General features: G+C 49.1%; 2 protein-coding genes across 5 annotated transcripts in view; one reads left to right on the top strand and one right to left on the bottom strand.

Moving 5' to 3' along the window:
* Positions 1–768: 768 nt before the first annotated feature.
* On the bottom strand, positions 769–25,418 carry SF3A1 (splicing factor 3a subunit 1). The gene is made up of 16 exons (XM_017855595.1): positions 25,201–25,418; positions 21,385–21,506; positions 15,121–15,328; positions 13,743–14,000; positions 11,602–11,676; positions 10,997–11,147; positions 10,486–10,679; positions 9,490–9,607; positions 8,993–9,178; positions 7,894–8,015; positions 7,553–7,798; positions 6,465–6,672; positions 5,801–5,955; positions 4,412–4,513; positions 4,226–4,297; positions 769–3,456 (listed from the first exon to the last, which is right to left on the bottom strand). Exons 1-16 carry the CDS (start codon positions 25,261–25,263, stop codon positions 3,355–3,357), a joined length of 2,382 nt encoding a protein of 793 aa, XP_017711084.1. The 5' UTR covers positions 25,264–25,418; the 3' UTR covers positions 769–3,354.
* Positions 25,310–27,656, top strand: part of CCDC157 (coiled-coil domain containing 157) — a 19,589-nt gene continuing 17,242 nt past the window's right edge. For 3 of the 4 annotated variants that reach the window (XM_017855599.1, XM_017855598.1, XM_017855596.1), the window contains exon 1: positions 25,393–25,603. The gene's annotated coding sequence lies outside the window, so the exon portion shown is untranslated. Of the gene's footprint in view, positions 25,604–27,656 lie in introns of all 4 variants that reach the window. The other variant, XM_017855597.1, reaches the window with a different exon arrangement.

Genomic DNA, 27,656 nt, shown 5'->3' with positions numbered 1-27,656 from the left:
GTTCAAGCGATTCTCCTGCCTCATCCTCCCAAGTAGCTGGGATTACAGGCGCCTGCCACCTGTAATGACAGTATTCTCTGTAATGCTCTATTTTAATTAAAAGAAACTTTTTTAGAGATGAGTTCTCACTATGTTGTCAAGGCTGACTTTGAACTCCCTGGCTCAATCTTCTTAGCCTCCCAAGCAGCTGGAACTATAGGTGGGCCACTGTGCCTGGCAGCAGTTTATTTTGTCCTGCTTCATGGATTGTAGCATCCAAGGGTACCTAGAACTGTTCACTCACATGCTGGGAGCAGTGGCAGGGCATGGTGTCGGGGCACTCACCAGGCGGAGTGTTCTTTTATATAACAGTGCAGAAGTGTGTGTGTGTATATATATATATATATTTTTTTTTTTTTAGACGGGGTTTCTTTCACTCTTGTTGCCTAGACTGGAGTGCAATGGTGCGATCTCGGCTCGCTACAACCTCTGCCTCCTGGGTTGGAGCAATTCTCCTGCCTCAGCCTCCCAAGTAGCTGGGATTAAAGGCGTGTGCCACCATGCCCGGCTAATTTTGTATTTTTAGTAGAGACGGGGTTTCGCCATGTTGGCCAGGCTGGTCTTGAATTCCTGCCCTCAGGTGATCTGCCCGCCTCAGCCTCCCAAAGTGCTGGGATTACAGGCGTGAGCCACCACACCCGGCAACAATGCAGAATTTAAAAAATGTAACAATGCAGAATAGTTAAGAACAAATCTCCATATCTGGTAAGAGTTAATGATCGTATCTCCAAGATCTTACATTTTGCTTTTATTTTTAAAAAACTTCTAAAAATCTTATACACTGGTATGTGTACCCATGAGCTATATTATGCTTTCTTGTCTAATTACAGGGATAAGTAAAATATGACGATTGCTAATAGTACATGTATTTCCATTCAAGTATATATCCTAACATAACCCAATATAACCACTTAATATATTATCTAATACAATATATTAATTTTAAAGTAAAATGGTTCTGATTATTACTGGCCTCCTCTAAGAGTACATGACAAGTACTTAAGTAGTGGGTAGAACTGAAATTCCTTATTGTCTACAATTCCTGGAGCCCTCTGCGTGCAAGTCTTCAAAATTATGGTGACTTAAGTGCCACCCCACCCATTTTCCCAGCAGTCCTGCAACAGGAACATTTATTCCTATTTCACAGTGTGGTCTGGTGGAACACAGCAGTGTGGTCCCCAGGAAGGGATGAGCTGCTTTGGCTTTCCAGAGCACTCACTGGCTACATGACCTTGGGTATTCCACCTCATTTTAAAAATGGGGCAGATAATCCTCAGGAGATTGCAAGAAGAATCCGAAAAGCTGCTGTGCAGAGCAGCTGTGTATTATAAACACCAGGACACTACCTACATGCTACAGGTCCTAAACGAGTACAGTGCCAGGCAGCATACTAGGCCTGTGGCCACTGATGTTCGCAAGGCCTCATGGTCAATGGAGCTTCTGTGTCTGAGCCAACCAGGACAGATGTTCATTCAGGAACTCCAGGAAACGATTTGCTCTCTAGAGGGCAGCTCAAAGGGCCCATTCACTCACATTCCACCCAACGGCATTCCTGGCCTCCGGTCACAGCCTCAGCCACGGAAGTTCTGCAGGGTTTGCCGGTCTGTGGGGGTGAATGCCCTGACACCATGACCTGCCCACTGCTCCCAGAAAGAAAGAAGAGCTTGGAGTATGAGACTCCCCAGGTCTCCTGACCCTCTTCCTTCTTGGAATGAGACCCAGTGGTGCTCAGGGTGATTTCTGGTGTTGGCCACGGCCAGGCAACCAGCAGTGGGCTCACTTTAGGCACCCAAACCACAAAGCCCACCTCAGGAAGCCAAATTTCAACTCTGGCCCCTGGGACAAACTTCTAGCAACCAGGCCAGAGGCAAATGTCAGACAGGATAAGGGGTGACATCCCATCAATCAAGTTGAAAATGGGAGGGACCCAGCAGTTGGTAATAAAGCCATAAAACTGGTACTGACTCTGGGTGAGAGGGAGAGGCAGGGGTAGGCTGGTGACTAGAGAGCTGAATCTGTGACCTTGGGAAATGGTCTCACCCCTCTGAGTCCTGGAGATGACCTGATAGGGGAGCTAGGAGGGCCAAATGGAAGGACTGCAAATAAAAGGCACTGGGAATTCTCAGGGGCTACAAACACGTGAGATCTTCCCAATGAAATCAGCCTTAGCTTTAAAACCAGGAAATTGTTAGCAACAGGCTCTCACCTTCCTCCCTCAACACCCACAGCATCGCCTATCTCCCTGTGATAGTTTGATTCTAAAGATAACAGCCTGCCTTTACTCAGAAACCAGGACTGTGACGTGTTTTGCACACATTCTCTTTTCACTTTCATAGTGTGTGACTATGGGCATGCAACTTATGTTCTCTGTGCCTCAGTTTACTCGTGTTAAACAGGAATACTCACATGAGGATTACGTGAGTTAAAATGGATAAAATACTTAAAATAGTACATTACTTAAATTTTATCCCTTGGCACATGACCTTAGTACAATTAAGTATCTGTTAAATACATTTTAAAGAAACCGCATCATATCCACACACCTATGAGGCACCTGCCCAGGACCACAGAGCCAATCAATCAGGTGATGGGATTCCAGGTCGACCGGAAACCACCGCCTACTGACACAGGGACTGCACCATCTATCCTTGGTTTTCATGGTGCCTGCCATGCTTCCTGTATTACTGTTAAATACAAGGGGCAGGCCTCTGGAGGATCCCAATGTTTTAAAAGGGCAATACGAATATGATTCTAATACATAAAAAGTATGAGGGCAGCAAGAATTTAGTTACAAAGCCCAAAAATTCTCAGAGAAGCCACATGGCACTCTGCAGTGTTACCACTGCATCGAGTCTGGGCAGGGCACAGGTGACCAAGGGACAAGTCTTATTTAACTGATTTCACAAGGGTCCAAGAGTTTTATTAGGCAACCCATGTCAAGGTACAAAATGATTAATGACAATAACAGCCATATTCTATTACCCAAGTGCCACTTGTCACTATGAAACTATCCTGTAGGACATCCCTGGGCTCTCAGTTGCTAATGGGCTGCTTGAAGAAATGAATGTCCTCAAATCAAGACCCTAACACAAAGAGATTCCAGAGAGTGGCTTAGAAAGCCCAGCTACTCTTACTAAGGTGGGGAAAGGGTCAGGGGAATGAACCTCTGCAGGACAATTTGAATTCCCAAACTGAGTTAAGAGGGAAACAAATATGCAGGCAGGGCAAGGCCTCAGGGGGGCTCCTGGGTCTGGGACAGGGGGTGGGAGACAGGAGAGGCAAAATGGCAGGGACTTGACAGCAGGTTCCTCTTGTCTACTTCTTCCTCCCGCCTCTCTCCTTGAGGGCCAGGTGGATGACTGCGCCATTGGCCATGTTGTAGTAAGCCAGTGAGTTGGAATCTTTGATGAAGATACCCTGGAAAACGGAGAGCATGCCTTAGCGTGGGGCAACCCAGCCTTGGGCATACCACTGCAACCTTACAACTGTGCACCTGGTCCGTTTGCGCTCCGGACTTAGCAAATACAGGAGCTTGTGAGAAGGTAAGGTGTTGGGGATTAGAGGCCTCTCATTCCTCCCACTGTTTCCTTTCTTCCCACCAATTACGCTCCTCCCCTTTGTCAACATTTGACTGAAAAGCTCAACTCCGCAAAAAGTTGGCCCTGACCAACTTCATGGAGCTCTGACTCTGAAATCACAAGACCTTTAGGGATCACTTAGCCCAACAGCCTCAATGTATAGAGATAATTGAGGCCCACAGCGGGAATTTGTTCAAGTTTAGAGAGGAAGAACATAACACCTCCGTGTGACCTGGCATCAGGTGGGGTTAGACTATCACCTCCAAGTCAGGCTGCCTGAGGTCGCACCGGCAGGGATGGCCCAACCACTGGATCAGGAACCCACCACAGCATGCCTAAGTCTTATCCCTAAATCTCTATGCCCCATCATTGAGGCAAAGAATCTTACAGATCCCACACAAAGCTCTACTGTGACCCCACCAGAGCCCTGCATTGTTGGGCACACCTGCCCCAGCACTCCCAGCCAGCATCATGACTTCTAGGACAGATTCAGATGGCCACACCCAGATATCACTTCACTCCCCTTTTGGCTTCCATGAGAGATTTAGCTTCTGTGAAAGCAGAGGTGTCAGGACCCAAGGGGCAGGTCTGTGGACAAATTGACTCACTTCATACTGTAGCTTCTGTTTCCCTGCAGGCATGCCTGTGGCTTCATGAATCTTCACCTTAATGACAGAGACCTGTGGGATCAAGCAGCAGTCATTCAACTCCTTGGTAAGGCCAGCTAGAGGAAGCTTTCCCCTGACTGCTTGGTTCCCATGCACCCGATGCCAGTTTGTGGCAGCAACCCATACCTGGTCCGTGAGCGGGAGAGTGAAGACCAGCACCTGCCCATTCAGTTTCCATTCTGTCTTATCCTGCATGTTGGGCACCTGGACTTTGATGGACACTGGACCCTATAAAACAGGAGGTGGTCACTATGCCGAGGGAGCCCTGAACCAATCAAGAACTATCCTCTGCTATCCCGAGGCCTGTCCAGACAATGTCACCTGTGCATCTGGGCTCCTGGACTCTGGCCTGATTCACCACTGATACCACTTGTAAGATTGTACAAGTCACTCCCCCTCTGCAAGATTAGGTTTCTTTTCTTTAAAACCATCTCTATCTTGTCTCCTGGTGAGTTTGGAGCTAAAGTGAAGAACTTTGGTGAAAATACTCTGTACATCCCAAGGGAAAACAATATAACCTGCAGGGTCAGAAGACCTGGATTCCCAACTCAGCTTCCCAGCTAACAAGGTCTGTCTGAGCCTCAATGTCATTATCCATCAGAGAGGGTTAATGACTGTTTTGAGTATTGAGGGGGAAGTATCTGTAAAGTACTTAGCTCTTTCCTGGTACTTGAGTTAAGCATTTAAGAAATGGGAACTATTATTAAAAAACAAACAGGGTGGGTGCAGTGGCTCATGCCTGTAATCCCAGCACTTTGGGAGGCCAAGGTGGCGGATCACTTACAGCCAGGTGACAAGCCTGGCCAACGTGGCAAAATCCCATCTCTACTAAAATACTAAAAATACAAAAAGTAGCTGGGTGTGTGATGCACACCTGTAATCCCAGCTACTTGGGAGGCTGAGTTATAAGAATCACTTAAACTCGGGAGGCAGAGGTTGCGGGGGCGGGAAGAAAAAAAAAACCAAACAAATAATTTGGTCAAAGACATTGGGGGAGCAGAAGCTGGGGCTGTTTCTATATCCTTACTGCAGCCTGACAGCTTCCCTAGGGACTGGCAGTGACAAGGTCCCCACCTCCCCTTATTCCAGGACCCCAACAGGATCCCACCCAACAGGCAGACCTCCTAAGGGATAGAGCTGGGGAGGAAGGCCACAGTAAATTTTAAAACACCATACACAATTTCCTCCAGGGGTCTAGGGTCCCTCTCACACCTGAGTTGTGCAGTCCGTGCAGCTGGGTCTCCCTGTTGGCCTGTTAAGTCTACACCAGAGGGACCACTACAGTTACCACCTCTGCCACCACCACCATCACCATCACCACCAATGCTCTCTGCTCCTCCAATTGTTGACCCCACATTCACGGTGTGCTCAGAAGCCCTTAGATGCCTCCAGCGGCTGACCTAGGCCCCAGAAGCCAAGACTGGGAGTGAAATAGTGTCAGTCTGGGAAGTGTACGACAGGGGTGGGGCTGAACCCTCCAGCTAGAAACTTGAGCAGTATTCTGGGATCACATACCTTGTTTCTGCGTAGGAACTCCTCCTCTGGCATGAGGCTGTCCTCTGTCTTCAGTTTTTTGGAGGTGGGCTCATCTTCCATGGGAGGTGGGGGATGAACAGGGGGCATTGGGGCTGGAGCTGGGACAGGTGCCACAGGTGGAGCAGGCACAAAGGCTGCAAAGACAAGAATAAGCAGCCCCATGAGAGGGCAGAAGGGGCCCAGGACTCAGGGCTGATGAGAAGTTGAGAGAGGAGTTTGCAAAGGTTTCCTCTAGTCAGAGGTGTGAAGTGCTGTTCCCTGCTGAGTCTGACAGCCAGCAGGTTCCCCAGCAGGGGGACCTGGGAGGCTGCCCAGATTGGACGGCAGAGGACTGCAGGAGGGGCAGGACTGATGGATGGAGCTAGTGCCAGGCAACAAGCAACTCTCAGGCCTCTGAGCCTGTTGGGGACCTGACCCCTGAATGCAGACACTGGCTACATCATTTCAGCCTCCCATTTCTACCAGGAATGGTGGCTCCCAGCTCTAGAGTTGCGGATCTTCCACACAGGAAGCCAGGGCCTCTCCTCTGGGCTGGACACCCTGCTGGAACAGCTGGCACTAGCATCAGCCACTACTCTGTTGACAGTACTTGGCCTGTGGTTCCTGACCTAACGGCCTGGAAAGTGATGCAAGAGATACTGACCTGTTGGCACAATCATAGGGGGTGGGCGGGGGGCCATGATAGGAGGGGCCGAGGGAGGCATGGGCACCACGTTGATTCTGGGCGCGTGGATGATGGGCGGCATGGGGGCGATCACTGAGCCTGGGGGCAGCCGAACCACAGATGCCATTGGGGGCCGGGGCATGACAGGTACTGCAGAGACAACCGTAGTACGAACTGGAGGTGGCATCTGTGCAGGAAAGAGACCCACAAGTTACAGGAAGCCAAAGTTGGACTCTAAGGGCACACACAGTTGGCAACTGGCTGCCAACTCTGAGGATGGAGGTTAGACAGCTCCGTCCTGGCCCCTGGTACTGAGAAACTGTGGCCTCACACTGGGCGTCCAACAGGAACTGAGCTACTGAGAGCCCGAGGATGACACTCACTCTACTTGGGACTTGGCAAGTCAAATTCGACCAGCTACTTTGGCAATCACTGAGTCACTAAAGAGGCTGAGACCTTGGCCGGGCACAGTGGCTCATGCCTACAATCTCAGCAATTTGAGAGGCTGAAGTAGGCAAATCACCGGAGGTCAGGAGTTCGAGACCAGTCTGATCAACATGGAGAAACCCTGTCTCTACTAAAAATACAAAATCAGCCGGGCGTGGTGGCGCAGGCCTGTAATCCCAGCTACTTGAGAGGCTGAGGCAGGAGAATCACTTGAACTCGGGAGACGGAGGTTGCAGTGAGCCGAGATCGTGCCACTGCACTCCAGCCTCGGCGACAAGAGCGAAGCTCCATCTCAAAAAAAAAAAAAAAAAATAGGGAGAGGAGCTGAGACCTCGACTAAATCTCCTGGAGACAGGTCAGCAGTCCTCAAAGACTCAATAAGCCCTGCAGCCCTTCTCTGACACAAACTGGTTTCTCACATTTGCCTCTCACCTCCCTCCTTGTTCCAACCCTCCTCCACAAACAGATTAAGCTAGAAGTTCCCACTTGCATTTAAAGGGCTCTTTCTCTTTCATACTGACCCACCCCACACTGTAAGGCAGTTGCCCATCTCAGCCAACAGTGTCCGACCTCAAGAACAAAGCTCTAAAAAGTCAGCTGCAGGGTAGATGCTGGCTTACTGTGGGTGGTCGGGGCACTGAAGTGATGGGTGGGGCTGAGCTAGGGATGTTGGTGGCTGAAGATGGTGGCGGTGGCTGTTGAGGTATTTCATTGGGCTTGCTGGGGCCAATCTTCTCTTTGGTGTCATCCTCTGGCACCAGGCCTTTGGCCTTGTGAATGGCCTCAATCTGCTCCTGGAGGGTGATGTTGGCCTGGGCAGCCTGCTGGGTCCGGGCCATGCTGCCTGAGTGGCCATCCCAGGTCACCTGCAAATGAAAGCAAAGCCACAATGCTCCTGGAACTAAGCCCAAGTGTGAAAGATGGGGGGCAGAGAAGACACTAGGTTCCACTTTAGCCGCACCTTTTCCTCTGGCTTCTGGATCTCCTCCTCACCGATCTTCTTACCAATGGCTGTTTCCTCTACACCGAAGATGTCAGTACGCCGCTCAGCCAACTGCTTCAAGCTGCTCTCAATATCCAGACCTGTACAGTCACAAAACAAAGGCAGAGGATAGAAAGAGAAAATAAACCAGATGTCCTGACAAGAGAGCAGCTTTTCTGATGTGCAGGGAGGAGGCCGGTTCCATGGAATGAGGGTGACTCAGGGCCCCAACACAGCACTCTTGTTCTCTGGGCTCAGGGAAAGCTATCCAATCAGTACTAAGCCTACAAACCCAGTGCTTGTGCAACCCCTATGACTTAGAACAGAACAGTAGGCCGGGCAAGGTGGCTCATGCTTGTAATCCCAGCACTTTAGGAGGCCAAGGCAGGAGAATCACACCTGAGGTCAGGAATTCGAGACCAGCACGGCCAACATGGTGAAACCCCATCTCTACTGAAAATACAAAAATTATCTGGGCGTGGTGGTGCGTGCCTGTAATCCCAGCTACTTGGGAAGCTGAGGCAGGAGAACTGCTTGAACGTTGGAAGCAGACGTTGTAGTAGCCAACATGGTGCCACTGCACTTCAGCCTGGGAGACAGAGTAAAACTCCATCATTCATAAATTAAATAAATAAATTAATTAATTAAATAAAATAAATAAATAAGATGGTGAGTCAGAGAGGGCAACTGTGTGGAAAGGGCCACATGGTGTAAGTGGCAGAGTCAAAACTAGAAGTGCAGTCTCCCACCTCTGGCACAGTCCCTGCCCCATTCCAAGCAGCTTGGGGTACTCTAGCCATCAGTGCTCTCCTTCTAAACAGCCACAGGAAGCCCTCCCAGCTAAAGCCAGAGCTTTCTCTGGGATGTTAACAAGCACACGTCCTCTCCTTCAGTGTCTGCCTTTGGGGAATTTCTATGGGGAGTCTTCTGGAAAGTGGGGAGTTCTCTTGCAATATCACAGGGTGCAACTCTCCTCAAAAGCTTCTGTTGACCTCAATTGTTGCTTTCTATGTTTGCTTAGAAGAAGTTGACTGTAATTTGGAGATCACCATGGGCTCTCCTGGAACCCCCACCTCACCTGGTGCATACACCTCGTCATCACTCTGCTTCTCACGGATGGAGCGATCCCGCTGCTCCAGCCAGCGAGGGTCAAGAAGGCCAATGCGCATGTGTTCTTGCATTTTGCTGGCAGGGATCTTCTCACCAGTAATGGGGGACACAAGATACTCATCTGGAGCAGGGGCTGGAGGCAAGGGCTTGGAGGCTAAAAGGAAACAGATGTTTCAGTAAGAACACTGGTGGGCAGCCACCTGAGTTAAGAGGGTGGTATTTCATTCATGCATCATTCATCAAGGCATCTATTCAGTGCCACTCTTGTACCTGGCACTGTGAAAGGCACTAGGGCACCAGAGACGACTGGGCCCTGTTCCCCACCATGAAACCTGTAACAGATGGGCTTGCAATGCTTTTACAATAAGCTGCACCTCAAGCCCTCCTAGAAAGACGGGTGTGAGGAACACACAAGGGCACACAGGACCTTCCTGGGCAGTCCGAGGGTTGGGAAGCAGGCCCTACCTTTGGGATCATAGTCCTTGCGGACAATGACTTGGTCTGGAGTTGGGGGCAGAGGTGGAGGCATGGGCGTCTCTGGGGGTGGGGGTACTTTCTGCCCTTCTTCTTCATCATCTGAACCCTGAAAAGCAAAGCAATGGCAGGACTCAAAGAGGGGCTGAGGCCACATCCCTGTAGCTGAGCCTGGCAGCTCTCTGGGTAGCAAGGAGCCTTGGCCTCTGCCAGCCAGCATTCATGTGCTAAGCCTCCCAGGGCAGCTGAGGCCAGCCGGCAGCAGGCCAACCTGCTTCCTCACAGCATGAATGGGAGCGCTGGGGCCATGCTCCTAGCACTCCTCCCAGGCGTTTCCAGCAGCTGGCACCAGGCAGTCCTGAGAGGCCAAGGGCACTTAACATGCTGGGGGGGCAGTGCCGGGGGAGTGGCAGAGGGGGGCAAGTGGGCAATCAATGGTAGCCGCTCACACAGCAATGCTGGGAGGGAGAGAAAAAGTCATTTCCCACAGACAGGGGCCCTTTCTTCTCAGGTTGTGCACAAATTCTTTCCGAGAGGGGGAGAACAGTCTGGTTCTGGAGACTCCATGCCTGCTTGAAGGGCCTGGCTTGAAGGGGGTAGGGATGCCTGAAAGGAAGTGTGGGCTACATTTAGAAAAGCTCTGGGAGCTTGAAGCCCAGCTGAGAGCTCAAAACAGAATAGGGTAATGCAGTGAGCTCCCTAACTGAGGGCTGGCATGAGGCAGTGAGAGCAGGGTGTCTGGGCCAGGGAGAAGGCCACAAAACAGGTCAGCACAGCTTTTAGATCCTTGCCTATGAATGAATCTTTGTTGCCGGAGCTGGAAAGAGGCTCTGTACTGCCTGGGCTTGGGCAGCTGTATGGCCTTTTTCAGGACCCACGCGTCCTTTCAAGGCTCACCAGGGAGCTGGATCTGACTGGTGGAGAGCACTTCGATCTCCTGGGGCTTCAGGAGACAAGGTCATCCCTAAGGCCCGCCCAGCAGCTTACCTCATCCATGTCTTGTACTTGGGTGTCCTGGTCCAGCTGGGAAGGAGGCTCCTCTGACTTCTCCTGTTTGTCATCCTCCTCATCAGACTCGACCTCCATCTCAACTTCCTCACTCTCCCCAAACTTCTCATAGCGCTCCTGAATGAGGATTCGGGCCCCGAGCTCCTCCGGCGTGGTGGGGGGAGGGAAGTTCCCTAGAGGGTGAGCCAGAGACAAAGGTATTCCTTATCAAAGACCCATCTATTTGCCCTGTCTGAGCTTCCCAAGGGCTGAGGCTATGTCTGTTTTCTCTCCAGCTATCTTCAGAGGCCCATCTAGGGTCTGGCAAGTAGCTACTGAATCTAACTTGGGCAAAGTGGTAGAACCAAAGTCTTTTGGGAGCAGGGAAGAAACAGAGACTGATAAAGCCCTCTGAGAGATTCTGCTGCTCTCTAGGAACACTTGCACAAGGCCTCCTGGGAAGTCTCAGAGTTCGTGGCTTCCCATCTGGAGTCACTCCTCACAGACCTACCTTGCTCATTGGGTTGGAAGTCCACTGTTTCCACAACCACAAAATCATGCCAGTCAATCTGGGCATAGGCCACCCGCTCCTTCTCCTTCTCCTCTTCTTCCTTCTTCCTCTCACGTTCCTGGAATTTGGCCCATTCCACTCGGTAACACACCTACAGAGATGGGAAACAGCTCGGTGCTAAGCTGAAGCAGGGTCTGCTCCTGATGAGGCTACCACCTCCAGGGCTTTCATCAAAGCCAGTGCCTCCTTCAAAACAGAATGGAAGTATGGTTCCAAACTATGGCATTTGCACCGGGTTCCACCCAGGGGCAGAGTTCGGACAGAATGAAACCTCCACCCTCTGATCTGCTTGGCAGCTGGCCTTCTGCCTTCTAGCTAGAGTGGAAAAGAGGGAGACATATTGAGGCTGAGAGCAAAGCAGAAAGTTGTGGTATGTTGGGAAGCATCCGGACTCCAGGTTTCTTTGGTCTTTGTATCTAACAAAGCCTTTTCTCCCACCATTCCTGTGACTGCAACATAACAAGGTCCTGCCTCAGAGACTGTTTTCAAACATAAAACAGAACCCAACATGAATAACTGATTGCAAGAAATCCTATTCAGTTTACCTGATCCAAAACTTCTCGGGGGTTTTCAGCCTCTTTCTTGAGCTTTGAAAATAAACCTTTGGGTGGAATCAAGATCTGAAATACAGAAGAGTTAAAGCAACTGTCAGTGCTTTACAACGCGGTACAAAGAGGCAGCCTTCCTGGGCCTGTGATAAAGCACAGGAGATGAGGAAGCATGGGATTCTGTGTCCCAATCCCAGCCCCACTTGGCTGTGGGACTTTGGGCAAGTTACTTAACCTCAGTAACTTGATTTCCTTCTCTAAAATAATGGCACCACCACTCAAAGTTGGCACCATGAACTTAAAAAGGCTGCTTCAAGGATTAGCAGGAAAGCATGCAAAGCACTAGCAGATTACCCAGAACATGGTCAGTACGAGATGGCTGCTTTCATGAGACTGACCTGCTCTTATCCTTTCGAAAACACTACACAGGTCTCCCCTAACTATCCTATTCAGAACCGCAGTCTACCTGCCCCACCTCCCTCTATTTCTGCCCCCTGCTTTCTCTCTCTCCGTAGTATTTGCCACCATGTGACAGACACTAACAATGCACCTGACTCCTCCTCACTGGACTAGAAACTCCACCAAGACAGGGATTTTTCTTTTGTTCACGATTACATCTCCAGTCCCCTGAATAATGTCTGACAATGAATATTTACTGAGAGAACAAATGTTGCCTTTGTTCTAAAGGGCCCAAAAAGCTTCTACTGCCACTGGCAAAGTGGCTCAGCCCTATCCCAGTCCCTCCTTATATGTTTACCCCAAGAATCTATCTGCTCAGTCTTCCATGGCTAGAAACAGACACCAGTACCCTCAAGTTACAGTGGTAAATGCCAATACCCAAGTTCTGAAGAAGAAAAAACAGGAAAGTAATAGAATAAAAAGTGATCTGGGACCTTTAACCCTGGAAGCAGTCCACTGGGAGAAATTAATCCAGGGCTCCTTTAAAATTGATATTGCATATTTATAGTAACTCTTAGCATTGGGCCTTCAATGATTGTTATTTAAGCTACCATACTAGCTTCTGGATTTGGTCATTTTTTAAACACATACATTTTTACAATTCTTTCTAATTATATATTTAGAAGTGAGTAAAGTTAGGAAATTCTCAAATCCTTTCAAGTCAGATCTTTGAAGTGTTGTTTCTGGATATGAAGAACAGATGTACAGACCATCCCACTGAAAACGGAAGGAAAACAACCTCCATGATATGTGTAGCAAGAAAAATGTGCCACAGGTAAAGCTATACCAGCACACTTTGCAATACATTAATAATCTAATTATTTTAAATGCCAGAACTGACTTGTCTAGATTCTTGATTGCAGCTCTGTCACATGATAACTGAGCTCTTAGGGTCTGGAGTAAAAATGCCAGAGCTCAAGCCCCAGCCCTGCCACCTCCTAGCTATGTGACCCTAGCCATGTTAACTTCACTGCACCTATTTTCTCTTCTGTAAAGTGAACATAATAAGAGTGGCTACCTTATAGGCTACTGGAGATTAAATGAGAAGATGCTGCACACATAATTTCTTAGTGATGTTAGTTATACTGACTCATATCACATCAAAGCGTCTCTCAATGCCTATTTAAATGCTATTTCCAATTTAAGGCACTTTATAAGCTGAAGAACCAAAGTTTTAGGGTCAAATGTGGTTTAAATCTCAGCATAGCTACTTACTAGCTGACAGACCTTGAGTACGTGACTTCACCTTTCTGAGCCCATTTCTGCTTCTGAAAGATGGGGGGAAAACACCTCATGGCTTCTTGTGAGGACTAAATTAGGTAAAAGGAGGCAACTGTTAAAGGCTGACTTCTTCTCAGGGCCTTACTAGGCAACTGAAAATGGAAATGTACTTAAAAGCAGCAAGCACCACTTGGCCTTGTCACATAGCAGGCAATCGCCTAATGGTAGTTAGCAAGCATGTACTTCCCTTCTTTTTAGAAACAAGCACTCTGTGTTGCACTGAAATAAATAACTGAATAGAAATCAAGGTTTTACATTAAACTGGGATTCAAAACATTTGCTCAAAGGCCCCATGGAGAAGCGATGTCCTTGTAGACAGTGAGTGGACACAGTGCTTCCAAGGGTAAGATGTTTTCCTTTCCTGGGCCCAGGACCCCAGCCCCATCCTACCCAGGCACCTTGGTGTACTGCTCCACTAGCTTCGTGAAGTAGTTGAAGAGGCTGTGCTGTGGGCGGAGAAAGTCAAACTGGTAGTTGCGCTGCTCTTTCTGCATCAGCTGGGTCAGAAACTGGCGCCCATTCCTGGCCACAAACTGAGCTGTCAGCTTCACCACATCCAGGTCGAAGGCTGAGATGGAGGGGGGATCAGCAATAAACTCAAACTCAGGAGGAGGCTCTTTGGGCACGATGGTCTCTTGGATTACTTGGGCTTGGACCTAAGATGCAAAGGGAGTATGAGGCAAGGGGCACAGGAGTGAATAGGCTCCAGGGGAGGGGAGGGGACATGGGTATACACCCCTCAACAAGATGCTGTGAATCTCTAGACTTCTGTTAATTACGTACACACCACTAGCAATTGGTGTGAGAGAATTCTAAATCACAAGAGCATTGATTTCCCAGCCAACTATGGCCTCAACTCCCTGAATGGCTCTGAGTGAGAACCATTCCCCTCTGTACCTCTGCTCCTGACTTGAAATTGAGGGCCAAAACTGGGTGACAGAAGATCCAACAGGAATATGGCTTATTAAATCCCATCCAAGAGTGACGGAAGTGCAGAAGGCCTACGTGTGTGCAGAAAACCCCACTGTACAAAATGTTTCCATGACCTCCGCATGAATCGTGAGGTAGAACAGGTACTGTGAATCTTCTTTATAGATGAAACAACTGAGGTAGCCTGAGGCTCTAGGGGTAGTACACTACAATGTAAGGTCTTAGAACCTGACCTCAACCTTTATATCCCACTGCAAAACGAGGAGCTGCCTTTTCCCCCATGGTTCAGGAGTACAGAAGGCAGGTCTGGACTGGAGGAATAACATGTCAGCCTCTCTCTTCATTCATAACCCTAATAGTCCCTAGTGCTGGGCCTCAGTACAAGGAAGTGGTATTAGGGGAGGCCAGATAGAGGGGCCCTGGGAAGAAGAGACAGAAGGGAAGGGATGGCATAAGGAGGAGCCCACAGGCCACACTGCATCCTTCAGCACCGCCAACTAGGAAGCCCTTCACCCATCATGGCACTGCCCTCACACTCTGAGCAAGGCCTTGAATAAATCACACTTCCCCCGACTCTCAGATTCCTCATACAGCCTCTGTGAGGGGTCAATGAGACAAGACTCCTGAAGTTTTAAGCGCAGAGTTTGACAAGGAGTGCTTGGGAAATGCCAACTAACATCAGTACTTTGCTGTCTGGGTCTCAGTCTGCCTCTGAGAGATGGGGATAACAACCTCACTTCTCTCCCTGGGTGGTTGTGAAGTTTGGAGTTAATTGTGTACCCCCCCTCCCTATCCCTGCTTCCCTCTCAAACCCTGCGTAAGTGAAGGCGGCACTGGGCTCCAAACCTTCTGGGGCAGCTGCTGCTGGGTGGCCTGCTGCTGCTGCTGCATGACCTTGGGGATGGCAGCTGACGGCTCCTGAGCCTTCCCCTCCTTGAACTCGCTGACCTTGTGGCGGTAATAGGCATGGTAAGGGTCATTGGGGTTCAGAAAGTTGAACTTGGGGTTGTTGATCTCGTTCTGCCGGATCCTAGCTTCAAATTCAGGCCCATTTCTAGAAGGAGAAAAAATAGCAAGAATAAACACCACATCCCTTGTGCCTGCTGAGATCTAGAACACTGCCCATTGGAACGTCCTTTTTGCCACCACCCACTGCTCAAGCCAGTCCAGCCCTCAGCACAGCAGATGTCCTCCTCCAGCCTCCTGGCATTGGCGATCAGTGCCATGTGCCTCATTCAGCTCGAACCAGGCCGCCTCTACCACAGGGTCTCCCTGAACCCAGTCATTCCTTAGCTCCTTTTCCAGTTCTGCCATTTCCAAAATCACCTAGGTTATCGCTCATTTCTTTTAATAAAATTTACTTTAAAAAAAATCTATTTAAAATGGAGAATACACATTACTACCTCAAATTTTAAAAAATCATATGCCTTTACCAACAAAAGGTAGCCAAAAGTGAATATGATGAAAACAAAGTAATACTGTCAAAGTTTAGCTGGAAGTTTGCTGAGACTAGTTCTCTTAGTTCAAAGGGGTAGCAAGTGCTGGAGAGGTGTAAAAGGTACATGAGCACCAAACCTAGACTTTGTCCTCTGAGTAACGAGAAAGACTGAAAGACATGAAAATTTAGTTGATTTGAGCTTGGGCAACAAGAAAAGACCCTAACTCTACAAACAATTTTAAAAATAAATTAGCTGGGCATGGTGGCTTGTGCCTCTAGTCCCAGCTACTCAGGAGGCTGAGGTGAGAGGATCACTTGTGCCCAGGAGTCTGAGGCTGCAGTGAGCTAGAATCGTGTCACTGTACTCCAGCCTGGAAAACAGAGTGAGACCCTGTCTTTTGTTTTTGTTTTAAGAAACAAAAACAAAAAAACTCAAATTAATTGGTTTAATGACTTGTCCAAGTACTGCCTAAAACCACCCCAATTATAATAGTGAGGCCCACACAGGAAACATGCTCAGCAAGGACTCAGCCTCGTACAGTTGTATAAGGCACCTTCAGATGACAGGGGTGTGGTAAGATCAGCAGGGAGGTCTCCAACCACTGTCTGTACTTGGGATGGTTCCCCAGATATGCCCCATGTCCCCAGCAAGCCTTCAAAACCTCAGGATAATGAAAAAATGTCCCTGTAATATTTAGGGAGCCCTGGTTTTTAAAATGTCCGAACAGTAATACTTCAAAGTGCCACACCTACATACAACACCTTAGTCAGAAAATCCATGGACCTTAAAGACACAAGATATGAACACATTCAAGTTGCAGGTTCACTACCGACTCACTCTGACCCAGAGCAAGTTACCAAACTACTCTTTGATTCCATTTCCCCACGTGTAAAAAGCAGCTAACACCAGTTTCCCTTTCTACCTTGAAACATTATTGAGGAGATGCCAAAGTCTTCTTTTTGTTTTAGAGACAGGGTCTCACTCTGTCACCCAGGCTGGAGTGCAGTAGTACAATCTCAGCTCACTGCAACCTCCACCTCCTGGGCTCAAGGGATCCTCCCACCTCACCCTCCTGAGCAGCTGGGACTATAGGCATGCACCACCATGCCCAGCTAATCTGTTTTATATTTTGTAGAGATGGCATTTCGCCATGTTGCTCAGGCTGGTCTCGAATTCCTGTGCTCAAGTGATACACCCACCTTGGCCTCTCAAAGTGACAAAATTACAGGCGTGAGCCACTGAACCCAGCCCTTAAAGTCTTTTCAAATCGTACAGTGGCCTGCAAATGCAAGGGGCTAGGAGGGGTTGTTCCATAAACATCGTCTGTGGGGCCTTCTATTGCTCCTCTGGTGAGAACCTTGTACTTAGAACTGCCCCAAACACACCAAGGCATGGCCCCAGCATCTATCTGGTGCCAGCCAGCTGGCTCCACTCTCTTCTGACTTTCATATCCCTGGCCTGTGAGTTTAAGAGGGGGTGGGAGCCTGGCACAGTGGCGCACACTTGTAGTCCCAGCTACTCAGGAGGCTGAGGCGAGAGGATCACTTGAGTCCAGAAGACCATATCCAAGCCTGGACAACAAAATGAAATTTCATCTCAAAAAAAAAAGTTTTTTTTTAATTTTAAGAGAGACGCAGTACTGTACCCCAGATCAAGCAGTACAGCAATATGTGCCACACTAGTGATCAACACCCAGGCTTGGCTCCTCAGCAAGTCCTGGTCATACCCTGCCATGTGACTACCATCATGAGGTCTCAATTTGACAGTACATTAGTCTAACTGGAACCTCATGCTTTGGAAAAAAAATTCTCCCTACTCCTTAAATAATGCAAACCACACATAAGAATGAAGGTGAATGCACACTTAAATCCTGCTCAACTAGGCCACTATACCCAGCAAATGCCTCGGGCAGACAAAGGGCTCCTGGAAAAGGGGGCCCTGGTTGTCTCCTGTACCACTGCCTAGGCCATAACTTTACCCCATCTGGGAACAATCTGAAAGATAAAACAATGAGAAGGCTTGGCATGTTCATTCCAAACTATTCTGTTGCTTTAAATTAGCTTAACGTTAATTTTAGAATCATACTCTCCACCAGAACGAATAGATTTCAACAGAAAAAAACATGATTCTGACTCAACCCAGCTGCTGGGACTTTTTAAGGGTAATTTCCACTTCAGTTTCTTGCAGGAACATGCAGGAAACGAAAGGCCTAACCTAGTGAAAAAACTTTTGGAAAACTGCTCAGTTGTGGATTTCTACTGCATGCTCCATAAATACACATGAACCTAGGAGAAGTGAAGCACAGAGTTCTGCACGTCTGCTTTAACTCGGATATTGGTCTGTCTCTTTGTTGCAATGTAAACCATAAGTTCACAGATTTTATTTGTTTATTTGCTTTTGAGGCGGAGTCTCATTCTGTCACCCAGGCTGGAGTGTAGTGGCACCATCTTGGCTCATTGTAACCTCTGCCTCCCGGGTTGAAGCAATTCTCCTGCCTCAGCCTTCCAAGTAGCTGAGATTACAGGCGCCCGCTACCACACCCAGCTAATTTTTTGTATTTTTAGTAGAGACGAGGTTTCACTATGTTGGCCAGGCTGGTCTCGAACTCCTGACCTCAGGTGATTGCCCGTCTCAGTTTCTCAAAGTGCTGGGATTACAGGTGTAAGCCACCACACTGGCTCACAGATTTTAGAAACGCCTACAAAAGCAATCACCATAGCTAAAAATCAATCTAGGGATGTGCATGGAGTTTTGGGTTTTTTTTCTTTTTTTTTTTTTGAGATAGGGTCTTGCTCTATCGCCCCAGGCTGGAGTACACTGCCATGATCATAGCCTTGACCTCTCAGGCTCATGTGATCCTCCCAAGGGGCTAGAACTACAGATATGTGCCACCACGCACAGCTAATTTTTTTATTTTTTTGTAGAGACAGGGGTCTCACTATGTTGCCTAGGCTGGTCTCCAAGTTCTGGGTTCACGCGATCCTCCCACCCTGGCCTCCCAAAGTGCTGGGATTACAGGCGTGAGCCACCTAACCTGGTCATATATGTTTAAAGGGACTTTGGACGCACTCTTATTTCTTTAGCAGCAAAAGATGGCACAAAATTATTGGAAAGCTACTTGGCAAAATGTTTAAGAAATCTTTCAAGGATGCTCTTTTAGCCAATAATGAGCCACACAGAATTTTCTTCTAAGGAAACAATCTAAAAGGGAAAGAGAATGCTCAGAGATTTCCCCACAGCTTACTTTGCCAAAATGAAATGTTGGGAACAGGCCAGGTGCAGTGGTCATGCCTATAATCCCAACACTCTGGATGGGTGAAACATGAGGATCACTTGAGGCCAGGTGTTCACGACCAACCTGAGCCACATAGAAAGACCCCATCTTTACAAAAAAACTAAAAAAAAAAAAAAAAAAAATTAGCTAGGTGTGGTAGCAGGCACCTGTAGTCCTAGCTACTCAGGAAGCTGAGGTGGGAGGATAACTTGAGCCCAGGAGTTCGAGGTTGCAGTGAGCTAAAATCGTGCCACTGCACTCCAGCCTGCATGTCAGATCGAGACTCTGTCTCTAAAAAAGAAATGTTGGAAACCTCCTCCTCTAAGGAAAATACAGAAATGGTGGCCAAGTCAAGGGAAGTATTTCACCTCTACATGATGCATCCTCTTAATAAAGGACCACAGGGCATTACGAAGACCATGGAGCACAATGGAAAAATGCTTACAACACAGAGTTGAATGTGAAAGTATCTTTGCTAATATTACAAGGGTCAAAAAGGATGCCAAGGACAGAAGGAAACAGAAAAAAGTGAAAACAGCTGGTAGACACTATTCTGGTAATGAGAATATGGTGATTCTTCACCCAACTCCCCTTTTTTGTATATTGTTTTTAAAATATCAGGGGAAAAGGGGAAGCATGAACACGGCTAAGAGTCATTAAACATTTATCTTAAACACAACAAACACTGTCTAAATCTGACATGACCCAATCATCATCATAATGTTCAATCAAACACAGAGCAGCTTTCAACCTAATACTCAGGGTAATCAAAGCCCTTGAAATGTAATGAGAAGAATCTGCAGAGCTGACGCAGTGAAAATCTAACAAAAGTAGGCTGGCGCCATGGCTCATGCCTGTAATCCCAGCACTTTGGGAGGCCCAGGTCGGGGGATCATGTAGTCAAGAGATTGAGACCAGCCTGGCCAACATGGTGAAACCACGTCTCTACCAAAAATACAAAAATTACCCGGGCGTGGTGGTGCACGCCTGTTGTCCCAACTACTCGGGAGGCTGAGGCAGGAGAATCACTTGAACCCAAGAGGCGGAGGTTGCAGTGAGTTGAGATTGCACCACCGCACTCCAGCCTGGCAACAGAGCGAGACTCCGTGTCATTTAAAAAAAAAAAAAAAAAAAAAAAAAAAAAAAAAAAACAGTCTGACCGAAGTAATCTTTAATTTTATCAGGTTGGGAAAGGAAGGAACATCCGTTAAATGATGTATACTGACTGAGACACTGCCTCAGGGGAGTGACGTGATCCCTGGAGCATGCTTCCACACACGAAGGAGCTGTCCAGAAATGCGGACTGATTGTGAAATCTCATTTTTACTTGTTTTGGTTTGAGACAGGGTCTCACTGTCACCCAGGATGGAGTGCATAGCTCACTACAGTCTCAACCTTCTGGGCCCAATTGATCCTCTTGCCTCAGCCTCCTGAGTAGCTGGGACCACAGGCCCACACCACCACAGCCAGATAACTTTTTATTTTTTGTAGGCGGGGTCTCGCTATGTTGCCCAGGCTGGTCTCAAACTCCTGAGCTCAAGTTATTGTCCCACTTTGGGCTCCCAAAGTGCTAGGATTACAGGCAAGAGCCACAGCACCTGGCCTCCTCATTTTTAAATACTAGCAACAAATTGAGTTTTGAAAAACTTACTGTGAGGACAAACAAAACATCTGTAGGCTGGACATGGCCTGAGGGCTGCCAAAGGAATACCTTAAATACCCTAGAGGATGTATTGACTTTTGGAGTCAAGGGGCCATCAAAAAAATTCCATCTAAGGATGTGAGGGTAAGTAGAGCGGGGAGAGACAGGAGGAACTCTGAGCAATTCCCATTCCATCTGAGGAGATGGCTAGCACCTGCACGGAACTATGGGGAGACATGGGAGGAACTTGGAGCAATTCCCATTCCATCTGAGGAGACAGCTAGCACCTGCATGGAACTGAACTGCATGCAGCCACATGACCTCGCTCCTCCCTCACAACAACTCTGAGATGGCATTTTGTTCCATTTTGCAGATGAGTCATTTGAGGCTCTTGGAATGTGGTGTTTGTACAATGAGAATAATAAACTCCCCTTTTTATTTTCCTCAGGCCAGCAGCTCAGGTACAGACACACACCATCTGTGATGAAGCAGCTTTCTGGGCATTTCCTCAGGCCAGTTTTAGAAGCAGAGGCTCCTGGTGACTACGGGGCTAAGTGTGATTCTCACTTTGGCTATTGCTATGCTGTGTCAGGGACACCAGTGCTACCTATTGCCTACCCCAGTGCCATGCTGTGGTTTTTATGAACTAAAAGGCCCAAGCCAACAATATCTCTTTAAAAACCTTTGTGCTCATTCAGTGCTGAGATCTCTTCATGCTGAAACCCACCGCTGACCCACCCAGGTAGCTCTGTTACCTGGCCACAAAGCTGGCAGTCTTGTCAACAATATTTCTGACCTCTGGAGGAGGGTAAATAATCCCCACAACCGGCTTAGAAGGTGCAGAATCCTCCTTTGAAGATGCTTCTTCTTCTGTGGGCTGTGAAAACAGGAAAAGAAATAAGGTTTTAAAGTTCCTGGTTCAGAGCAGGTTCTCCACTATCACACTCCTCTAGGATATCATTCAGAGTAGACTTTCACTCACAGACTTCGCTCAGGTTAGAACCCTCTGCTTCAGAAAAGCAGTTCTCTTAAGTTCACTGCACCTGCGGGGGCTGCTCCTGGGGACCCAGGGAAAACAGCAGCTTCGCTGGCTCCTCTCTAGTTGGACTGTCTCAGTGACACCAGGAATCTGCATTTTTACCAAACGCCCAGGTGATTCAGATGCAGGGACTCCGACTACATTCTGAGAAACCATGTTCCAGAATCCAGGCCATGTCTGGACTCCACGCACCCAGCGATGGGCTTGGCATGTAATTTTTAATGATTGTTTGCTGAACAAAGAAATGGGAAACTAAGGCCGGGCGCGGTGGCTCAAGCCTGTAATCCCAGCACTTTGGGAGGCCGAGACGGGCGGATCACGAGGTCAGGAGATCAAGACCATCCTGGCTAACACGGTGAAACCCCGTCTCTACTAAAATGCAAAAAACTAGCCGGGCGACCTGGCGGGCGCCTGTAGTCCCAGCTACTCGGGAGGCTGAGGCAGGAGAATGGCGTGAACCCGGGAGGCGGAGCTTGCAGTGAGCTGAGATCCGGCCACTGCACTCCAGCCTGGGCGACAGAGCGAGACTCCGTCTCAAAAAAAAAAAAAAAAAAAAAAAAAAAAAAATGGGAAACTATTTGCGGACAAATTCTTCTGCCCTGAATGCCCTCTCTCTTTGCCTCTACTCCACTGTCAACCAACATTTGATGCTCAAGTGTTTTGTGAAATTCCACTGGAATGCTCAGCATTAACTATGCCATAAGTACCAATGTTTTTTCTCCAGCACCTTCTTCCCTTTAGTAAACATAGGGTCAAGTCTCTTATCTTAGAAAAATGAAGTTTCTCCTCTGCCTCCATGTTCCTTTCTGCCGCTGCCTTCTCCCACCCCATCCTCTGGCAGCTAAACATCCTGAGTTCTCTTCAGTTTGCTGATCCCACTTCCCTGCCTCCCATTTGGTCCCCATTCATTTTAAGTGCTCTCAACAAAGTCAAAAACCACTGCCCGCAGCCATTATCTGGTCATGAATGATGACCACTCCTCCACGAAAACTCTCAACTCCTAGACCCCATTCTTACCTGTCTTCCCATCTTGCTCACCATTCCATCCAAGTTTCCTTCCTGGCCTATTTCACCTCCTGCTCTGTGAAGTTGGAGATCCCCGCTCCCGCCGCCCAATACTGTTCTTGGTTCTCTTCTCAGTTTTGACAGTGTCCTCCACTTCCCCTCCCGCCTCTATACAATCTGGCCCAAATTGATGTCCCAGAACACTCTCGTGTACTGAACAACTTCGGGTCCAGCTAACTACTGGGCACTTTCATCTCTAACCTCTTTCCTCAGGAATAGCTACTCAGTCATCTACGCCACAAAGTTGGGGCTCCTCTCTCTTCCTCAGCTTCCACACTCAATGATAATAACATTTATCAAGTTGGGCACAATGGCTTGCACCTATAATCCCGGTGAGTCAGGAGGCTGAGGTAGGAGGACTGCTTGAGCCCAGGAATTCAAGGCTTCAGTAAGCTATGACTGCACCACTGCATTCCAGCCTGGGTGACAGAACAACACCCGGTCTCTTAAAAAAACACTTTTATCAAGCACTTTAAATATATTAACTACTCTTTTTTTTTTTTTTTTTTTGAGACTGTCTCTTGCTGTCACCCAGGCTAGAGTGCAGTGGCATGATCTTGGCTCACTGCAACCTCCGCTTCCCAGGTTCAAGCAATTCTCTCCCGAATAGTGGGGATTACAAACATGCACCACCACACCTGGCTAATTTTTTACTTTATTAGTAGAGACAGGGTTTTGCCATGTTGGCCAGGCTGGTCTCAAACTCCTGACCTCAAGTGATCTGTCTGCCTCGGCCTCCCAAAGTACTGGAATTACAGGCGTGAGCCACTGGGCCGGCCAAGTACTCTTAATATCTCCACATTACAGATGACAAAACTGAAAGATGGAGAGCTTAATGTCCAACTGGCAGAACCAGAATGCTAACGCACCACTCTGGCGCCTGCCCACCCTTCTGCCCTAATCTAGGCCAGGCCTTCAGCCCCTTGGAATAGCGTGACTGGCCTCCCCTACTCCTAGTGACTCTCCACATGCCTGCCTACCTGAATTTCTGAAACACAAATGTCACTATTTGGCTTAAAACCCTCCCTTTTCTTCCCACTGTCTACAAGGAAAAGTTCAAATCCTAAGTAAGAATCGCCTCTCCTGCCACCACGCTCCTAAGTCTATGCTTCAACACTTGTTCATTTACTCTTTTTTTTTTTTTTGAGACGGGGTCTGGCTCTGTTGCCCAGGCTGGAGTGCGGTGGCCGGATCTCAGCTCACTGCAAGCTCCGCCTCCCAGGTTTATGCCATTCTCCTGCCTCCGCCTCCCAAGTAGCTGGGACTACAGGTGCCCGCCTCGTCACCCGGCTAGTTTTTTGTATTCTTTAGTAGAGACGGGGTTTCACGGTATTAGCCAGGGTGGTCTCGATCTCCTGACCTTGTGATCCGCCCGTCTCGGCCTCCCAAAGTGCTAGGATTACAGGCTTGAGCCACCGCGCCCGGCCCATTTACTCTTGATCAGAGACACCGTTTGATTCTTACCTCAGTGTCTTTGTGCATATTATCTGGCCATTACCTTATTTTCTCCCAACGCCTGGGAAAATGCCAGGGACACACAGGTACTTAAATATCTGTGGAAAAGGCATGGCTTCTTCAGTCATGTCGCCCTTATTCCGAACCCAAAGCAATGATCAGCATATATGCTCAATAAATATTTGCTGGATGAATAAACGATGTTATTTCCCTTCCCTAGTCACCTACCTGGCAAACTCCTATTCCTTCTTCTAAAAGAAATTTACCTCTCACTCCCGTGGGCTTCCCTACCTTAATATCCCTTCTACTCCAGCACGCAATGTTGATTAGATTTGTACCTGAAACTTCTACCACAAGGCATATCACACCGTACTACAATGGTTTATACACATTTGAGACTCGAGAGGTTTATTAAGGGCGGGCTGACACTGTATCATTGACGGCCATCGGAACAATAAACATTTGGTGAGCATTCTCGTACATCTGTCTTCTCGTTAGCCTGTGAGCTCCCCGTACCCCATTCATTCCAGTAACGTGGGAGCGTAGTACGGTGTCTGGCTTGGGGCAGACACTGAAATAGATGCTGAGAATTAACATCCAAAGATGTACCGCCCAGGCTGGGAAACTGGGCATTACCGGGGAAAGGCTGGGGCCGGTGGCCCCAACTGCCACAGATCACAGGATGGGCTGATCAGCGCCTCTCACACTTACAAATCAATCACCTTAGGATTTTGTTCAAATGTAAGATCCCTATTTAAAAGGTCTAGGGCGGGGACTCCACGTTTCTAAGCCCCCGGCTCGTGCCGACGCGGCTGCTTCGCGGACCACTTTGAGAACCCCGTTCAGGGCGGCTGGTTTCTTTACCAGAACCACCACCATAGCGCGGGAAGCGCGCAGCCTCCTGGGACTTGCAGTCCCTCCAAGCCCTTCATAGCGGCCGCTTATTCCCGCTCAAGTAAGGAGCGCCCAGGCCCACGCTCCGGCTGCAGGTTGAGGGGCGGGGGAGAGATACCTGTTTGGGCTCGGTGGCCACGGGCGGCGGCGGGGGCACCGCCTGCACGGGTCCGGCCGGCATGACTGCGACGCTGAGGGCTGCCAGTGCGCCTCGGTGTCGGTGAGGGGTGCCGCCTCAAGACGGCCTCCCCGCTCGAATAGTACGACGAGCTCGCAAAATGGCGGCGGCCGAGCGACTTGTGGCCGCGAAGGTAAGACTGACGCACTTCCGGGACCGCCCCCTCGCCGTGGCGCGCTTCCTGCTCCTCCCCTCGGGCACCGCGGCGTCCGACGCCGTTGTCAAGGCAGCGGCTTGATCGCCTGGCTAGGGGTTTCCGGGGATCCCGGGAGCCGCAGGCGCGCCGGGGGCAGTTCCCGGAGGCGATCAGATACGGAGGCTGAAACCGAGACGCCGAAGACAGGTGAGATGTTCTACGTCACCCGCCGGACCCCCGCCGCACTCAGCTCGCGCCTCCTTTACTCCACAGGCCAGTGCCTCGCTCCCTTCGACACCGCCTTCCAAGAGCCCAGCTCCCTCCCATTGGCCTCTCATTTTGGAGAGCCCCTGTGCCCTCAGGCTCGCCGCCTCAGAGCCCCGCTTCCCTAGTCCCTTAGTCCCCCCTTTCATTTCAGGCCCACATCCTCCAAGCTGCTCTTCCAAATCCTACGCCCTTAATTCCCTTTTCCCATAGGCCTGCCTTTTCTTGCTTCCACCCCCTGCCTTCCGTAGTCCCGATCTCAAGTCCCACTGGGGCCTCCCTCTCAAATCAAGGCTGCTGCTTTTTCTTTCTTTTTTGTTTTTTTCTGAGACAAGGTCTTGTTCTGTCACCCAGGCTGGAGTGCAGTGGCGCAATCTTGGTTCACTGGAACCTCCGCCTCCCGAGTTCAATCGCTGAGTTCAAGCAATTGTCCTGCCTCAGCCTCCCGAGTGGCTGGGACTACAGGCGCCCACCACATCCGGCTGTTTGTGTGTGTGTGTTTTATAGAGACGGGGTTTCACCATGTTGGCCAGGCTGGTCTCGAACTCCTGACCTCAAATGATCCTCCCTCCTCGGCTTCCCAAAGTGTTAGGGTCACAGGCGTGAGCCACCGCGCCCGGCCAGTTTTAAAATTTTTTTTTGTAGGGACGTGGGAGGACGTCTCCCTATGTTGCCCAGGCTGGTCTCAAACTGCTGGAGTCAAGCAGTCCTCCCACCTGGCCTCCCAAAGTGCTGGGATTACACGCATGAGCCATCACGCAGGGCTGCTGCTTTAGGCTTCACCCCTCACTCTCACAGGTGCGCCCCTGCAAGCTATGCAGCTCGCTCCCCAGAGGCCTACCTCGAATCCTGCCGGCTTTCTCTCCCTCTCCTGAGATTCACCCCCTCTCTCCTTCCTCCCCTCCTCAACTCTGGAAAGCCCGGAGCTGGCTGGGAACCTGTGCCTGGACTTCAGTTTCCTCACCTGTGAAATGAGGGAGTGATAGGAAAGGTTGCTCTCTCAAGTCTTCCCCCTCCCCCACACACATCGTAGCTGTGTGTCATGGTTGTTATTAATGTAGAATAATGATAGCTAGGATGTATTGGTCATTTACTGTGAGCCGGATCCTGTGCCCAACACTTCATGTATTACATCATTTATTCCTTATAGCACCCTATTTACAAACGAGGACAGTGAAGTTTGGAGGTGGTAGAGTGGGAATGCAAGCTCAAGCCAGTCTTATTCCTCTACTAGTGCAGTTAGTTATTCTTTTGTCCTCAGTCCCTTCAACGTCCCCAGGGATCCAGGCAATTAACAATCTCATGTCTGAGACTGACATCTGCCACAAAGCTGGTTTTAGAGTTTCCCATGTTTTCGTGGTGGTGACTTTGAATCTCAGCAGTCACCGTGGCTGGGAAGTAGGCATCATTTTTACCAATAGGTTAGGGTACTAGTTCTCAGAGAAGGCGCTGGAATGTTGAACGGAAGTGTAGGAAAGGCTCCTGCTCTTCTCTGGGAGTCAAAAGTCCGCCTTGAGCCCCAGGAAATTGAGGAGAGGCAGAGATAGCTGCTGCTCCTTCCTAAGGGCTCAATTAGTGCAGTCACCTATGTGTTCCTGGGTACAGTGCAGGGCCGGCAGCCTCAGACTGAGGGTTCCACTCAAGACCGAGGAATTACAGAGAGAGCTCATGTCAAGTGCTTTTTCACTTGATATGCACGTAAGTACTTTTTTTTTTTTTTTTTTTGAGACGGAGTCTTGCTCTGTCGCCCAGGCTGGAGTGCAGTGGCACAATCTCGGCTCACTGCAAGCTCCGCCTCCTGGGTTCACGCCATTCTCCTGCCTCAGCCTCCTGAGTAGCTGGGACTACAGGCGCCTGCCACCATGCCTGGCTAATTTTTTGTATTTTTAGTAGAGATGGGGTTTCATTGTGTTAGCCAGGATGGTCTTGATCTCCTGACCTCATGATCCACCTGCCTCGGCCTCCCAGAGTGCTGGGATTACAGGTGTGAGCCACC

Source organism: Rhinopithecus bieti, unplaced genomic scaffold, assembly GCF_001698545.2.
Source record: "Rhinopithecus bieti isolate Rb0 unplaced genomic scaffold, ASM169854v2 scaffold_36959, whole genome shotgun sequence".
Taxonomy (NCBI): domain Eukaryota; kingdom Metazoa; phylum Chordata; class Mammalia; order Primates; family Cercopithecidae; genus Rhinopithecus; species Rhinopithecus bieti.
The sequence above is the reverse complement of the archived record's forward strand: the minus strand, read 5'-3'. Positions and strand labels throughout refer to the sequence as shown.